Source organism: Mchenga conophoros, linkage group LG17 (genome assembly GCF_057382185.1).
Source record: "Mchenga conophoros isolate Kocher_MC1m ecotype Shallow Benthic linkage group LG17, M_conophoros_male_GT1.1, whole genome shotgun sequence".
Classification (NCBI taxonomy): Eukaryota; Metazoa; Chordata; class Actinopteri; order Cichliformes; family Cichlidae; genus Mchenga; species Mchenga conophoros.
The window spans coordinates 30,644,744-30,663,172 of record NC_140542.1 but is presented as its reverse complement, the minus strand read 5'-3'; the positions used below and the strand labels follow the sequence as shown (position 1 = coordinate 30,663,172).

General features: G+C 38.1%; 1 protein-coding gene across 2 annotated transcripts; it reads right to left on the bottom strand.

Annotated features, from left to right (window-relative positions):
- Window positions 1-2,345: 2,345 nt before the first annotated feature.
- cpsf6 (cleavage and polyadenylation specific factor 6) lies at window positions 2,346-16,767 on the bottom strand. 2 transcript variants are annotated; one of them, XM_085251627.1, is made up of 11 exons: window positions 16,652-16,767; window positions 14,922-15,131; window positions 14,731-14,834; window positions 14,324-14,469; window positions 12,479-12,655; window positions 11,362-11,469; window positions 9,955-10,453; window positions 9,680-9,795; window positions 9,291-9,444; window positions 8,976-9,173; window positions 2,346-2,957 (listed from the first exon to the last, which is right to left on the bottom strand). In XM_085251627.1, exons 1-10 carry the CDS (start codon window positions 16,709-16,711, stop codon window positions 8,987-8,989), a joined length of 1,761 nt encoding a protein of 586 aa, XP_085107753.1. In that variant the 5' UTR covers window positions 16,712-16,767; the 3' UTR covers window positions 2,346-2,957; window positions 8,976-8,986. The 2 variants fall into 2 exon arrangements, with proteins under 2 accessions (XP_085107753.1, XP_085107754.1); XM_085251628.1 differs by lacking the exon at window positions 11,362-11,469.
- Between the last annotated feature and the right edge of the window lie 1,662 nt (window positions 16,768-18,429).

Sequence of the window (18,429 nt, the reverse complement as noted above, 5' to 3'; positions counted from 1 at the left end):
TTAAGCAACTGCTCCAAAACAAAATTTCCTTTCCCACACTTGTTTCTAATAAAACGAAACGCATTATGCACAAATAAAACAGAACCACAAAACAAACTTAATTTGTATACTTTATTCTTTGAGAGCAAATGATAATCTATTTACCTGCAATGTACCACTACATGTAACCATTATTGGCGGTAGAAATACACCTGAACCTTAACTTAAAATCCCAAAGTTACAGTGGTGATACAAATTCAGCAAGTACTTTGCCCAAGTGAGACCATTTAATATGGAAGCTCATTTCATTTTTTGTAAAGTCAAAAACTATTTTACTCATCTTAAAAAACTATAACTTCAATTTGTAGCAGAAACATGTTTCCAAGTCATCATGCAAAGGCCCCTTTACTAGACAAGTGTGATTTTAAAATAAAGTATCTAGAAACCAGCAGCAGTTAGTAACTAACTAGCAGTTAGTGAAAACATCTTAGTCATACAAATACTGAAAACTCATAAATACATATGTATATACTTTCCAACTGCTTGTGCAGTTTAAAGACTCCCGCAGTCGATCAGACTTCTTGTTTCTTCACTGGTTGTGTTTGTAGACCTAAAAATCACTTACCTTTTCGTGCTGCGGAACAAAAGCTAACACAAAGAAAATGAAACCAAATTCCTGTACAAATGCTCTTATTCTGGAGGGCTACACTTCTGCTTAGCTTGACCAGGGCAGAACTCCATTGGAGTTACCAAATTCAATGCACAACTAAAGAAATAATTTAATAATTTAAATAAAAACGAATTAAAAAAAAAAGAAAGAAAACAAGGCACATGTATAGTATTTTCCCCAAACAGCTCAGCAGGAAATAAAATGAGGAAAAAGAGCAACTAACTAACATCAAATTAAGCCAATATCATTAAAAAACATGATATAGGGCCTTAAAACTTTCAACATTTTAAAACTAACTATTCAGAAATAGCATCATTATATTCAAAAAGGTCCCATTTTTTTCTTTTTTTTAATATCAAAATCCAATTTACATTTTGTTTACATTACATCACACTTTCAGTGAATTTGCAAGGATACGGAGCAAAGGCACTTACATTCCCCAATAAGTCACTTTCTGAAGTATACTGAAAAAGAATACACTTCAAGAGCAAGACAATGGTTTCAAAAGATGCTGGTACAGTTTCCTGCACAGCCTGTCATTCAAATTCCTGCTGTGACTCTGAATCCAAAAGTTTTACATTCACTGGTTACGTTTGAAAATAAGGCATTTTCTAAATTGTTACGGAGTGAAATTGAAATGACATTATTAAAAGAATAACCCCCAGAAAGACAAGGTGTCAACACAAGTTTCAGATTTTTTTTGGGAGCAAATTAAAAATTTCACCAATGGCGATAATTTCACAAAAATGTGTTATGTTGTCTGCATGCAACTTTGTTCTCGTTAAAAACCATACAAAAGCACCATGTTATTGCGCTGTATTCATACTGATTTGCATTTAAGACACCCGATGACACACTGCAGCATCAAACCTCAACATACCTGTAATTTCCTGATTTCCATTAACTCACATTTTAAAAACTGGTGGTATAATCGTGTTATATCATGTGTGCTGGGAAAGCTGTGGCAATGTAATTTACACTTGTTTTTTTTTTAAAAATAATTGTAAGTTATAATAAAAATAACTGAGTAAAAGCTAAACCAGTCATTGCTATTTTCCCAACCTTGCATGAAAAAAACAAACAAAAAAAAAAAAAACCCTAAAAGCTTCAACAAATTGCTGTCCGTCCATTTTGACAAACATGCAAAACAATAAAAATGACAGGTGGCAGAATGTTTTACACTGTACCGACAAATTAAAACGCATTTTGTTCATGGTTTAGTTATTTAGATCTATCATGGAAAAGCCTTCAAAATTCAAATACATAAAACATGTAACATCTAAAGTGAAAGGCATGTAACAAACTGGTTCATACTTCCCAATTAAGGAATAAACACTTTCACTCAAGCTTCAACTATGAAGGCTGCTTGAATTAAAATCTGATTTTAAATCATTATATGACAGAAGTGAAAGACAATTTGTTCATGCGGTGTTTCAGTGATAATTATTTAGCGGAATTACAAAATAACCCACCATCAAAAACCATTCCAAACAGCAGGGTCTTCTCTTTTTTGGTTTAGCATGTTGACTATGTAATGCAACATAAGATAAAAACAAACCAAAGTGACTACATCCTTGCCATTTACCAATGTAAAAATAAAATAAAATAAAATAAAAATAATAATAAAAAATCTAAGTCAGTATATACATTTAATATAAATGAACGAAACGTAGAGGAATTCACTGAATGCAGAGTGTACCTCAGTAAACATTTTTTATTACAACACCATCTAATTTTAATCAAAAAGCAGAGACATTTACAAACGTACTAGCCATGAAAAGAATAAATGAGAACGAGAGAGTGAGGGTAGGAGAGAAAACATCAAGCACATACCTTATAAAAACTAATCTCTAAACTGTATATACACACACACAATACAGCGAGCCAAAGAACAAGAAAAAAACAACAAAAAAAACAAAAGGGTGTAATGTTTGTGTCTTCTATTTGGGGATCGTGCAGGCCATTTATTTATTTATTTATAAGTCGCAAAAAAGCATCACGCTTACTTTTCATGTCAAATAAAACATCATAAAAATAAAAGAGCTGTTTGGAAAGATTCTTTTGTCATCTTTAGTTACCATGAGTATAGAAGTTTGGATAACATAGCCTTACACAGGTCAGGGTCTTCCATCCGCTGCTCTTAAACCAGGCAGACAACAGATAGAGAGAAGGATGGGTGGAGAAGGATAGGAGAGGAGAAATGGAGGGGGTGGAGGAAGTGATGGTAGTTGTGTTCCTGTCCGGTCATGCACGGAGGGCAGGGAAAGAGTTCCTCCTTTTCCTTCCATCCATCCTTGATCCTCGTAAGCTGAAAGGTGTCAAAACGAAGGGTGGAGTTTGGTTTGGAGCCAGCCCAACAGTGAACATTTTCCCCACTCATCATTAAACCTCTACACTACATACACAAAATTTACACCAGGGCTGGGTTCAATTCACCGTCACTCTGAGCCACGAGGTTGGAGTTTGTTCAAGTCATTTTATCTTAGCAAAGGCAGTGCAGACAGAGAAGCCTCTTACACGCGGCATAAATGGCACTATGGTATTTAACTGCTACTCTTAACACTCTGTTGGCTGTGTATTGTCCCCAACCCTAGCAAAGACACAGAAACATATCATGCACAGTTCAACAGCTAACATTCAAGAACTTAAATTGAACTCTATGAGTATGTACACGCACACACAAAGAAAAGTATTTCAATCTTTCGTCAAGTCTGCGCTGCAACTACAGAAACATGGATTTCAAAGTATGTACATGCATATACACGTATATACATGTACAGATGTTTGCATGTGGCACTTAACTCTTTTAGACATAAAAATATTGATAACCATATGTAAATGCACTTAAATACCTGGGGCAATTTTGTTTGTTCCATTACAGAATTACAAATTCAGGGATGGACAATGGTTATAGTGTCTAAATGGCCAAATTGTGTATGACCATTTCGTCTTGTTTACAATATTATTAAATGGTGTACCTGCATCAACATTAGGTAATACTTTCAGAATATTAAGTCTTACTTATAGCGTTTCAATTAATTTGGCTCTCAGAGGACTATAAAGTGCAGAAAACAGAAATAAATAACCTTTAAAACTTACAGGGAGTTTTATTGGAAGACCTGAGCTAAAAGTTTTTTTTCCTTTGACAAGTCTTTAACTATAGCAATAGGGATTTACCTTTCAATCACCTCCAAACATTTCAGTATTTGTCATTATGACCAGCAGGTTACATAACGGAGTACACTGAAAACTTTGCTCACTGTGGCAAATACCAGAGAAAACCATGGTTGCAATTTGTTTAAGCTGTATATTTAAGTGAAAAGACAAAGGACCAAAACAGTAATCAATCAAAAAAACAGCTATGAAGGAAAAAGCACATACGGCACATCTAGTGAAACCTTTCCTGCCCAAGCATACCAAGAGTTTTAATAAAACAGAAAAAAATATGACAGTGTGATTCTTACGGTGTCGCAAACATGGTCAAAGTCAGGAAGATGGAATATTTTGTGCTTGTAATGCTTTGCATAGACAAAGTTGAGCATGCAAAGTACAGGAGTCAGAAAAAGCTACCTCTAACCATAATTGTAAAGGACAGCAGCAGTGGGATTACAGTTCTACACAATTTAAAGCACCTTACCAGAAATTTGTACAATTTTAAGATGAAATGACAAAATTTGTGATAAAGAAAGTCATTTCAAACTTGTTGTTTCAACATTAAAATCACTGCTTCACACGCTGAAATGAAGCCAGATAGAACTGGTATCTACACCAAAATTCAAGTAAGTACAGGTGATTTTTTTACATTGTTTAATGATTCAAATGCATAATGAAATTTGATAGGTTTCATAATCTGAAAGGTTTTCTTTACACAGTATATGCCTGCAGACAAAAGCAGTTGAGCTTACAGCCACATCGCACATCTCAGTACTCCTCCCATAATCACACTTGACATAACTGAACTTTTCTCAAGGGTGAAACATTTAAATTATCAGCCCAATAAATCATTTATATCGGGTTCATTATATTTCATATAAAACTTTAAAATGTGTAGTAGGTGTGTCAGTTAATACAGAATGGAAATGAAACGGGACAGAGCCAAACCAGGGTCAAGCAGTCCATGAAATAGTCTCAGTCCACTAACTTGGCTATGTGCTACAAAAGGCTCGGCAAATAAGATTGGGCCAATACTTACCACTGCCTAGCTTATAGACTGCCGTCTAATCTTTCACTGTTATTACTTATGTGTGTATGATATTTCAGAAAACTACTCACAGACAGCTCATTGAGTATGAAAAAGGTACACATCTTTTTCACCAACTAACAGTTCATGTGTTATATACTGTAATAACTGTGGGGCTAAATATTAAGAATTAAAACCATGTCCATTTGCCTTAGCTCAGCTATAAAGTCAAACATTTTCTTTTTCTATATTCTGGCCAAAGGCCAAAATTAAGGACATGAATTACATTTCAACCATGTTATGGACATGAAGGCTGTTTGATTAGCTATAACCTAAACCGTTTGACTCTGGTTTGACATGTGTAAATAGCTTGGACATTAGGGCTGCACCCCCCAGCACACATACACCTACAAACAGGCTGAAGAGAAAGCATAAAAGTAACTTAAGCCTGGTACAAACACTGTGCGTTCTTGCATGGAAACATGAACAGATAAACAGTGTTAAGCACATCTCGAAACAACAAACGGCCACACTACAAGAAGAGGAGCAATGTACTTGGCACTCAATCTCAATTATTTTCCTCTTTAACAAGCTCACAAATATCAGTAGAAATGCAAAGGCATGGTGCAATGGAAAAATTGGGACATATCTCACCATCAACATTTTTGCTCGCTTAATTTTGATCTTTAGTCATTTTTACTGCAAACAACAATTTATAAATATTCTTCAAATGCATTTTGGTGCTTGACACATTGCAATAGGCTATTAGGCCTTGTGCCCACAGAGGATCTCCAACAATGACAACAAGATGGCTATTAAAGGAGACAGCAGCAACTTTCACATTTATTAGTTAGATTTTTTTTTTTTTTTTTTTTAAATTTGGACTTAAAATGAAAGTTAATTTACAAAAAAAAACTTATGTATTTGACAAAATGTAATCTTTTGTTGTGAGGTTCTTGGTGGACACAAGGTTTTGCAGGAAAAACGTGAGCATGTAAAGAACAATTTTGTGGAACAGAGACCAGATCAACTCAACAAGCTAGAACTGACAGCTAAAATCAACATAACTCTCCAGTATTTACATGACAAATTGCCTTTAGAGTTTAAGTTACATTCTTTTGGCTACTTTCAAAATGCAGCAACTCCATAAGTTAAACCACCCCAGTTATTATTTTCCAGTATAAGAGAAATAGGCACACAAACAGGGAACAATGTGAATATATAAATATCTTTCCAGTGGGTGGAGCATAGTTCATGCTGTTTGAGTGCAAATACATGAAGATATCTTTAGTGGATAAAGCACATTTAAAATCGGGACAGATATTATTTGGGAATGGGGGCAACTGTACAGAGATGCTGTAGGGTCCACGTAACCTACTCAAGTCTGCTTTACATGCAACACTGTAGATATCTCAAAGCTTTGGCAGTAAAAGACAGCCAAAAAACCCAAAATGGCTGAAACACTATATCCAAAGAAGCCCCAAAACTTTTCACAAGTTAGCGGGTTATTCAACGTGCAACTGAAGCAATGGAAGAAAGCATCTTCACAAAGAGATTACATAACGACTTGTGAAACCCTGACTCTGAAAATCCCAGACAAAAACCAGCACAGGGCAGAAAGGCAGCCTAAAATAGTTGACTCAAATCATTTGAGAGCAATACACTATTAATGATTTTTGTATCCAACAACATTAGGTGCAAGCTGACAATTAGAATGTTCAGATAAATGCATCTACAACCACAGCACCAGTTAAAATTGAATTAGCTTGGATATAATGCTAAAAATAGACAAAAATCTCAAATGCCTGCATGATCTCTTTGCTAAATTGGACCGATTAAACTGAATGCTGAAGCCTAACTCACTGTCATGAATGTTATGCAACAGTACAAGTTCTCCCATAAAATTGTGACTTTCTTTTCCTGAATCATGCAGAGCCCTCTAAGGGTTAACACTGAGAATATTTTTCTGGACTAGGTTTGTGTTCTCTTGCAGTAATGTTTTCTCTGATCCATGTATAAAAAAAAAAAAAAAAAAAAAAAAGCTAAACTCTATTATGAAATTGCATTATACTCATTTTGACCACTACACGAGTAAGTTGACTTTCAGTTGTGACTGTTCAGGCACAGGTATTCAGTTACTACAGAAACTAGAGGAGCTCTTAAACTGTAGCTGTGATTTTTGACTAAAGTTGTTGGAAGACAAACTGTCAGCGTGATAGTGGCTGTGACCACAGCTGTGCGTTAGTTACGGTTACAGTTGTGACATACAAGGAGTCGTTTATGATAGGTCTAACATTGAATGCACATGGAGAATATATGTAACTTGTATTGAATATACTCTATTTCTGAACACTTGTGGTATTTTAACAACTAGCATTAAAGCATTTTAATAGTACAGCAAGATCTCCACTTCAGTCCATATGCAGAAATTATATTACTATGAGTGAACGCCACAATGGCCTACAAAAAATAAAATAAAATAAAAACAAAAACTCCATTGTAACCTTCTGGGGGAGCTCCACAGACTCAAAGAGCTTAGGATCTAAAAACACTGATTTTCTTAAGCTTGTGCTAGCTTTTAACTTTAAATCACTTTTTTTTTTTTTTAAATTGTGTGTCAACATAATAGTATGATAATGCAAGTTATTATGCACAGATCTGAAATATTAACCAATTCTCATTACACAGACTCTGCAAACAATTTGATTTCAGCCACTGTTGAATACAGGCTGACCTTTGCCTCATAAAATGATTAGATGTGACACTGCGTGTAAAAACCACACCAGCATTTGGATATTCAGTAACATATATTTTGACAGATTATTATGTCAAGGGGACAGGCATTTTTCCTTCCTCCACTTCACCTCAACATCTTAAGTTAAGGTGCAATTATACAAAAGTGAGCAAACACTATGCAATAAAAACATTCAACTTGACACAGGTGAAATGTCAGGTGATATTATTGTCATGCAGATATGGCACAATGACATTAGTTTTTTTTTTTAAGGGGTGGGAGGGGGCAAAAGTCATAAGATGTTGACACTGATAAATGTTTAACTTCTCTGAAATATCACAGGACAATGATAGATTTCAAATAACACACTAAAACTGGAATATGTACAACACTATGAATGAAACATTTACAAAATGTAGATTGGTCTACTACTGACAAGGTGTAAAAACAGTAATCAATTCAATCTTAACAGACCATATAAAATCTTAATTTGTACGAAATACTGTAAAAATGACTGTACAGTATTGTGACACCCAAATCTTGCCAATCAGGATTGAAGCGACCAGTACAAGCCCACTGATAAACCAAACTTTGGGAATTCACATATAATTAATATGGCAGTTCTGAGTGTTGATATAATAAAAATCAGGCACATTTGGTCCACTTGCCACAGTTCCTGGTAAAAGCCAAAATTCTGATAATTTCTACTTTATTGATGCAAAAACTCTTTAAATTTTATAAAAAGAGTAACTGCAAAAATCATCTCAACAGGTAACGTATGCTATTTTCTTGCCATGCACAGGTGCATACAACTTTTATTCTAAAATGTATTTGTTGTAATATCCAAAGCAACAAATGAACTTTGTAATTTACCAGCCTCTGAAGCCTGCAGACCAAAGAGTACAAAATACATCCAGAAATCCAGTGACTTATATTTTCTCATTTCAAAGGGACTACAGCGTAGATACAACACTTACAGACTCCACACTGTGCCAAAGTGAATACATCAAGTGTGTATTTTGCACATTTTGTGATACAATAGAAATTGTGATTACCACTGAAGAAATATGGTTTAAGTTGACTTACCTTATACCTACCTGAAGACAGAGGACTGAGTTTTGAAAGCCTTTTCGTTGCCTACCTCTTACTCTCCTCATGCAGTAATTTAATATTTTGATGATAACATCCATTATCAGATGTTTAACCATTATTTGGGTGTAAGTAGGATTTGGTTTTGGGATTTATCTAGAGCCAGTGAATCCAATGAGAGGAGGTGTGCAAACAGAGAAGACTTTAAATCTCAACTGTGCCACTTTCTGTTTCTGTCATGCCGTCTGAGCCTAAATTAGTTTGCCACAAGGTTTAAGACAAAGATGCTGAAAAATACACAAAAAAATAAAACTGGTACCCACCTCCTTTCCGGCTAACGGTGCCGGTATTCCCTCTCCCTCTCTCTTTCCCGGTCACGGTCCCGATCCCTCTCACGATGACGATCTCTCTCCCGACTGCGTTCTCTGTAATAGTCCTCATGCCTGTCGCGGCTACGAGATTTGTGTCGTCGACTCTTTTCTCTTGAGCGACTGTGGTCACGTTCCCTGGAACGTTCTCGCCTTGCAGAGACAAACGAACATCAAGTTACAGTTGTGAAGTTTTTAATAAAGTTCAAACACCTACATTTTCTTTTAGTATGTAACTACCTGTTTCAGTGTAATATTTAACAGGCTTACCTTGACGCAGAGCCATAGCTCTTTGACTCAATGCCGTGGAGACAGTCCTGCAGAGAACTGATGAGGACCTTGCAGCGGTCGTCTGCGGACACTTTGGACTGCTTAATCAGACTGATGGCTGTCACCAAAGTCTCTATAGCACTGCCATAATCACCTAAAAAGAGAAAACAGTGGAGTAAACTTTTCATCCATCCATCCTCTTCCACTCATCCTCATCAGGGTCGCAGGCGGGCTGGAGCCTATCTCAAGTGTCATAGGGCAAGCAGCCGGGTACACTGGTCTATTGCAGTGCTCTTTTACTTCTTTGAAGAAATTTAAGTTTTCCCTTACTGACAACATGTAAACGCACTTATTTAAATGTATTGGAAATATATCACCATTTGCCTTACCTGCACTGGCATCAGAAACTGCTCTAGATATGGCACTGGAGGATATGGCTCTGTTCCTGTTCATGATCTCCTCAAACTCTGCCTCACTTAGAGGGGTTCGTGATGTGTCCATGTCCCTAAAAAAATAACAGAAAAAAAAAAAAAGGATCAAGCATTAATTTATTTTTAATTCACAGTATCCAAGTTCTAGGCTACCCGAGCACAAACAAAAACCTCATATTGAATGTGTATATATAGTGGTTTAATTTGTTGTTCTTCTCAGTAATTGTTCTTACCGGCCTCCAGGCCCATAATCTCCTCTTTCATATGGTGGCGGGCGGCCGTATGGGTCATTTGGTCCCGGTGGACCTCGGCTATCATTGGGTGGCATGCTGTTGTTGCCAGGGGGAGGAAAGAAGGCAGGGTTCACGTGCGGCGCTGGTGGTGGGCCACCTGGCGGGGGACCTGGCAGATGTGGTGGTGGAGCCAATGCCATAGGCGGGCCAATAGGTCCAGGAGGACGGGGTGGAAAGGGTCCTGGAGGGGGTGGGCCCTGCTGAGGAGGTGGGGGACCAGGTGGAGGACCATAGCCTGGAGGAGGTGGACCTGGAGGCAGGGGTCCCAGTGGTGGCTGGCCAAACTGCCCAGGGAAGAGAACAGGTGGAGGAGGCCTATCACCACGATTTGGAGGCCCAGCCATGGGAGGTGGAAGACCCTGGCCTGGAGGTGGAGGTCCTGGAGGTCCTGGGGGACCTGGTGGACCGGGTGGGGGGCGTGGAGGACCCTGCATGCCACCTAGAAAAAGAGCAAATTAACAAAAAAGACAAGAACAAAAAAAAAAAAAAAGAACATGAAAGAAGTAAGCTCCAGTAAACCAAAATTATTGTCTAGAATGACACAGACTGAGCTCTCCACCTCTTTCTACAAGAACAAGTAACTGGCAGATTGAAAACATAAAATGTATACTGGCACAGTCGATTTGTGGACTCATTTTTGAAGTCTAGTGGCAGCCTGTATTTTTCTATGTATCTTTTGTACAGTGATACCTTTAGGTACCAAATGGCAATTTAAAGCAGGGACAGTGACACAAAGATGAAAGAAAGCCATTGCTGCACAGGACAACAATTGACGAAAAAAGGTCACAAATGACACTGAAAAATAAATCAAAAGGAAAGTGAACAGATGAGAAGCTATAGTTTCAAGCAGGCGTTGCCGTTTTAATTAAACAAGGCCTTGTATTGGACTGGACCCTTCTCATTAACACTTGACTCAGAAGATGCACTGCTATAAGTTTCCAGAAGCCCTAAAGAGAGTATATACAGTGTATAAACTGCAATGTGGAACTAAGGAGTTTGACTGCTTTACATCAATTACAAACCTGCGAAAAGAATTTTTCCAAAAGTTTAAAAATACGTTTTTTCTTGACACTGGGCCATTATGTCACCTGAAACAACTAATTTACCTAAAATGTACTTAAGCTCAAAAAAACAAAAGCACACGTTTATTTCTTTTGGTAAAAATGTTTTAAAATTTAAAATGCTGCCACATGTGGGGCAAATAATGTAAACTGTCGATTCAGAGTAAGCAATGAAGATCAGCTGCCTCGGGGCAGTAAATGTGACAGTTTAATTTGTCAATAAAAAGCCAAAGCTAGGATTATAAGGCCATCTAATAAATCAATTAGATTAATCGAGGTATTTCACCTCTGCTACGCCAGCTCCCGTTCCTGCCCCCCGGCTGGAAGGGATTGAAACTCATATCCATCAGAGGGCCATCTTGGTGCCTAACCAGATCTGGTCTCATGCCCGAGCCTAATGGGGAAAAAAGCAAACCAATCACAACTCCTCCCTTCAGAAACCTCTACCTGCTAACCGAAGGCCTGTCGCAGCCCAGCGGGACGGGGCACCAGCCACTAAGCGAAAGAAGAGATATGAAAAGGGGGAATGGAGAACAGCCTGCTACTCCATTCTCTTACTGCTTCTGACAAGCAGCCAAGCCAAGATTTGTAAAGAGGTAAGTTTGGCAGCGTACCAAGTCAAGCTTTGAGAAAACCTCTAAGTAAAGGAATGGTGTTGGAAATTTTCACAAGCAGGAAACCACACCATGAGAAGGATCAACTGTTCAACTTGAGGTTAAGTGAGACAAAAATTCAAACCAGACAAAGAAGGAAACATGCAAAGAAAGCCCTGCCAAGGGAGAGATGAGAGATCCCGCAATAGTAAAAAAAACATACTAGATCAGATGAGCCATGATCCCATGCAGGTGTGAGTAACAGCAATGCCTGGACTGTGCTACCTGAGCAGCAGTGCCAGACAGAAAGCAGAACTTCCAAGTTTTTAAAACACTTGTGACTTTAAATCTGTTGTGCTGTAACATTATATGTATTTATTTTTTTTCAAATCATCACACAGTCGACAATACTGAACAGAAATAAACTGACCTACAAAGTTCAATATGTGATTTAACACAACCTCTGCCAGCTGTGGTGGATCCATACATGACAGGTTGCACTTTTTGTGAGCTGTGTGTCTTTATGGATTTGCTTATATCCACAACACATCCACTCATGAACTCGTTTTGACTGCCAAGTCTCAAAAACTAATATATCCACCTCAAGTTCAACTATATATCCCTATGAAATGTGGTTAAACAAACTTATTTTGGTAATAAGCCCACTCAGCATTCAAGACAACACAATCCATTGATTTGGAACGTTTCTGCCCCTAATTTATTTTTGATGATGAATTTTTGAATATCAATATTCATTTCTCAAGTAACTGAGTGTTGTCCCATACTACCAACACATCTTGCTAAACTAACCAGGAAGGTGTGGTGGAGGACCCCCAGGCCCTACGGGACCAGGGAAGCGGTCTCCTCCAGGGCCAGGTGGTCCGGGGAACCTGCCTCTCCCTCGGCTGCCCATGGGAAAACCGCCACGGGGTCCAGAACCAGGAGGACCAGCCTTTCCTTCCCCAGACATCTGACCTGTCTGGGTACCTGTGAAAAGACAAATACAAACTCATTTCATATGTAATCATTAATCAATATGTGCACCTGGCTAAGAGACAAAAACAAGGATAAATTACATGTATGAGTTCATACTAGAGATGGCACGATACCACTTTTTTATGTCCGATACCGATACCGATATCATAAATTTGGATATCTGCCGATACCGATATGAATCCGATATAGTGTTTTTTAATCAACAAAACTGTTTTTTAAAATATCTTGCTGCATTTTGCAAGTCTGCAAGTTCATACTCAAGTTTAAAACAACAACTACACTAAAGCTATTCTGTTATACCTGTATACAAAAAAATATTTCATAGTTCAGCAATACTGATCAATCTAATAAACTTAGACCTACACCATCCTCCCTATTCTGGTATTTTAAAGAGTACTTAGCGTAAATATTAAGCAACCTAACTAACAGGGTTCCAACTCCCAGCAACAACAAAAATAAATAAATAAAAAATAGGGAACCACCCCTCACGCGCCACCTCATGATGCTTAATCGACGTAATCAACCTTAATTTGATGCAGTGTGAAAGAAAATGCACAGAAATCAATTATCTTTCAAGAAATATTAAATAGATTCAACATCTTTCTTCAACAAAATTGCAGACTGCACAGATGGTACCTTCCCAAAGTAAAAAGTACTATAGCTTACTAGGGTATATATATATATTAGACTTTATAGTCACTATATACAGTAATTGACTTCTATTCATTTTACATCAAATTAAAACTTTGGGTGTCAGATAATTATTTATTAAAAGCTCGACATTTTAAATGAGAATAAGAAAGAAAAGTATGTCTTTGTGCCCCCTTTTCCCAGTTAATGCCCTATCGGCCCCCCTGGCTAAACTTTGCTAGATCCGCCCCTGCAAAGTTACCAGCTGTCAGCTACGTAGAAAAAGATCCTGGTGTAGAAAGTAATATTAAATAAATTGTAACAACAGCTTATCAAGCTTAAACGTGCTGCTGTTGTTCAGCCGCTGGTTTCCTCTTTCTGGCGCAAAGTGGACCAAAAACAAACAAGAGAGACGGACTCGCGACAGAAAACCCGATCAGCTGATCAGTTTCACGATTGAAGTAGCAGCCGGAGAGCGAGAGGCAGTCGCTTGTTAAGCTTAACACAGGAATGCTTTACAAACATTCAGAGATGGACTTACACACTTGCTTTACTTCTCTCGGGGATAACTTTGTCGGAGATGAAATGCCAGGTTGCTAGCGAAGCTCCAAATGCTATCCAGACCACCGACAGGTCCCGCATGCCACAGCCGCTCTATCACGTGATGCATACTGCTCCGACTGCTAACGTTCTGAAGTGAGTTACGGCGTGTTGCAAGTTTTGTGAGGTGCTTTCGTGATATTTAATGGATCGGATTACATTTTTTATTTTTCTCCGATATCCGATCCAGTAATTTAGGTCAGTATCGGACCGATACCGATACGTAATATCGGATCGGTCCATCTCTAGTTCATACATATGCTAAGATTAAACACAGGTCATGTAACATATGTGATGTACTGTGTAGTCAAATATATTTATATTTAGAATAACTCACATTCCAACATGTGCAAATTTTTTACATAACTTCTTTTAACCAGCACTGATCTCTTCGGATAAATAAACCATGTGCACACTTGCCCTACTTACTTTTGCGTGATTGCATTTCAAACTGGCTGAGGGACTGCTTGTTGCATGGTGTGACAATGGGATTCTGACCATGGAGCTCCCTCTTTGACAGCAGCTCCATTAACTTTCTGGAGGATGCCTCTGAACCAACACACACCAGAGCAAACCTGGAAAACACGCAGAGGGCATACAGTCAGACAATTGATCGCATAAACATCAATGCACTGTGAAATTCTGAGCTGATAGTAATATCTAAACAAGGTCACTGGCACTCAAGAACATATGTCTTTAGAAACAACAGCCTTGTGGTAATACAATCATAAAACTGACTCAGTGTGATCCCACCCTGTACTCCTAACACGAAATATTTAACATACTCTTTGACTTAGTCCAACTGCATCATAGAAATAAAATACTAAAGACCTCACCCTTTTGACTGGCCATTGGCTCGGTTTTCAAAGAACTTTATCTCCAGCACATCTGTGATGCCTATCACCCGGATAGCTTCTGTCAAGTCCTCATCAGTTGTCCACTGCAAAAACAACCCCAAGCAAAATGGCATCATGTATGGATCACAATTAAATTTGTAAGTCCAATTTTTAGACAATCTGACACTCACCCATGTGAGGTTTCCTATGTACAGGGCGATTCTTTTTCCAGTGTAGGTGTACACCACGTTGGGCAGGGCGCTTTTCCCTCCCTCTGTGCCACCTGGGGCTGGCAGTGAATCCAAGTAATCCCGGTCTTCTGGAGCATCACCATTATTGGCTGATGGGGATATTACGTCATCATACAGGTCGATCTGCTCATGAACTGGGTAGTCAGCTTCCTGTATTAAGAATGCAAGAAAAGATCAGTGAAGCACTTAATATCTAGAGCTTGATAATGATTTGATGTTATTAACACCAAGGATATAATTTATCAGCTTCTATGTCTGATCTGATTCTGAATCGGTTTCCTCACCAACACCAGAATAGCAAACCTACATTGGTTTTCACCATCACATTGTACAAAAAGGTTTCCTTGTAACAGGTGTGCAAAATTCCCACTGAATTGAGTTTGATTTAATTGTTTTTGCAATAGGCAGTTGTCAGAAAAACATACCAGCACTCATTAAAAAGATGTAATTCACTATTGAATCAATTCAAGTTCAATAACACTAGCATCATGCAACTGCTTTATGCTGACCAGGAAAAGTCAATTTAGGGTTAAGGTTCACAGCATATCCAGATATTGTAGTATGATAATAATAATAACAGCATAAACTTGTGATCAGCAGATAGTCGCAAGCTTCGTAGAACTTATATCCGTATCAAATTAATTTGAAGTGGTTTATTTATGCACCCTGTGCAAAACCAATTGCTTCAATTGGGACAAATTAAAAGATTGGGGGTTTACTTAACCAATCTGCCAAAGTCGTGACTTAAATATATCCGTTAAATCATTTTATTCTAATACACTGGCTTACTTAAGTTCAAATTTGATCACCTGGATAAATTTATGCGTCGTGACTTTCCCCAAGCATGAATGCAAACTGAGTGTTTGCATTATGGGTCAAACTCAAGTATGTTTTGAAAGCTGTTTAGCAGTTCGAGACACAACACTATCTTCACATTGGCTAAGCTGAAATTATAACCACCGTCACAGAAAAGGGGCGTGTGGAGAAAAATATCTTCTGAATAGCCCCAACATTGACCTACTCCATGCTAACAACATGCCGTGTTTATTACACTATTCAGAGCCTACTAAGGTTGGGCGACTGCACGAGTTTATCGACGATAGGCTGAGGCTATCGTCAGCTATTGGCCTGACCATTGTCGGTTGGAAAATGTTTATACAACCTTAGAGCCTAAAGGCGTTCGGTTTAGCTTAAAACTTCTCTTTATCAACTGAAAAAAAGTAAAGACTTACTAGACACGACAGCGTGATAGCTGTGAATTAGTCAATGTCAGCTCGCTAACGAAAGTGCGTTTGTTTGTCTTGCTAGCCCGCCACTAACGACCATGCCAAGGCCTGAACCCAAGCTACGCCGTGAAGACGGCTGCTTTTAGCATTTACTTGAATAAATAACAACGCACATCACGAAACAACTGCAGCGTGCATATTAATTACTAAATACATGAAAAGTCGTGTTAAATGTCGACAACCCCACGAACAAACAAAAGTCTGCAAAGCACGCCGATAGCAGAGGCTGCAGGCTTGCAGCATGTTGAAAAGGCCTTGTATGTCAGAGAGCCTCTTTAGCCACAAAAGCTCGCCACTTTGTAGGTTATAATAAATATAGCAGATTATACAGATATTAAAAAAAATAACACCTATAAGCGAGGTAGGAAAATATGTATTTATTACCTGGCTGAACTCCTCCTCGACGTCGGCGTAGATGTCGATATGATCCACACCGTCCGCCATTTTCCTCTGACTACCAGCTCTCACCGCCTGCGGTGCAGACTACAACGACGGTACGCCACAAACAATGAAAAGAAGACAGGCAACGAGCGCCCCCGCAGGTTAATTTCATTCATTACAACATCACCCGTGTAGACCACGGGAAAATCTGTTGCAGTCACCACTGACTGTGAAACAAAAGCCCACCGTGTTAAAAAAGCAAAACTTATCAAACAGTTTACATGTTTATACATCCTCTTGCTTTACTTATGATTTATAGCATGTGTGACATCAATTTTAATTATATGGCCCCCCTTTTTTTTAGCCTTGAGACGACGTCCCACAATTTACTTGCTTTTGAGGATATTCCCAAGTCTGGCTTTTACCCAATTTATATGAAGGGAAGACTTTCTATTACAATAAACTGCTTTTTGTTACAATGCTTTGGACATCAGGGAAAGTTAAAAGACATCAAAACCTCCAGGGCTTTGCAGAGTTTGAATGATGATGTAAACTACCACAAAGAAAATGACACACAGAGAAATACACTTCTGTCTTTTTTTTTTAGTTTCACACAGGAGAAAATATAATGTGAAGAGCCACAGAATATGTGTGTTATAATTATGCCAATCTACCGTCACATCCTTACTGACAATACAGGAGATTATAAAGACTGTTGTGTGTGAGCACTAGGACAAACTCTTGCTTTTCTTTTAATCGCTACAGTATTTATTCAACAAGAGAGCTTGGAATATAATATATGTGGGGTATTCCCCCAGCATTGTTAATGTTTTCCACTTTGCACTAGACAAACACAGTCTTTGCTCCATATTTAGTTTGTTGGGATCTGATCACCAAAACTGCCAGGCTGTCGTATCAGAACCCCTGACTGGTATAGATCTCAGAGTGAAACTCGGAACATTGCATGACCATATTTGTTTGCAGTTTACTTGTTTAGGTATTTAAATAATATCAAACGAGCTGTGAAGCAAGAGGCTTGAATGCAGCAATTTTAGAACTTTTAATTGACAATTCACTAGAGAGAAAAAAATAAATAAAAATAATGCTAATATTGCATTGGTGGTCAGGAGGATGAATTAATCTTCCCTAAAACTGCCATGTGTCTACTGGTGGTATTTGAAACTGGTTCTTTTACACATCAAATTAAATATATTTTATTAGTATGAAGATGCAGTGATTAGCAGTGTCACTTGAAAGCAAGGAGCTTCCTCTTTTGTGCCTCCTGGTCCACTGGGGCCTTTCTATATAATGTTTTATGTTTTACATTTGCCATTCTGGATGCTCTGGGATCCCCCCACAGTACTCAGACGTGCATGCTTAACTGGGGGTTTTAAGTTGGGTGTGAGTGTAGATTTTCTTTGTTTTCTGTCTATCTGTGCTAGACCTGTGATGAATTGACAGGATTTTATGCGTTCAAACCAAAGAACTTCAAAGTACGAATGAGTACAAAGCTTTGACTATCACTGAAATTCCAGTTAGAGTAATTTCTTTTATATATATTACAAAAAAAGATTTCTCAGGTTGTCAGTAGACAGAACTGAAGGATTGAATCCAATTACCAATAAAGTCATAATTTTGATAACTGTCATCCATTTACCTTTATGTGGCCAAAATAAATTACTCAAGTTTTTGTTTTAAGCAGATAAACAACAAAACCCAAATTTATAATTTTATTTAGACAGTACAAATCAGGGCCATAGATGTGGCAATGTCAACCCGTG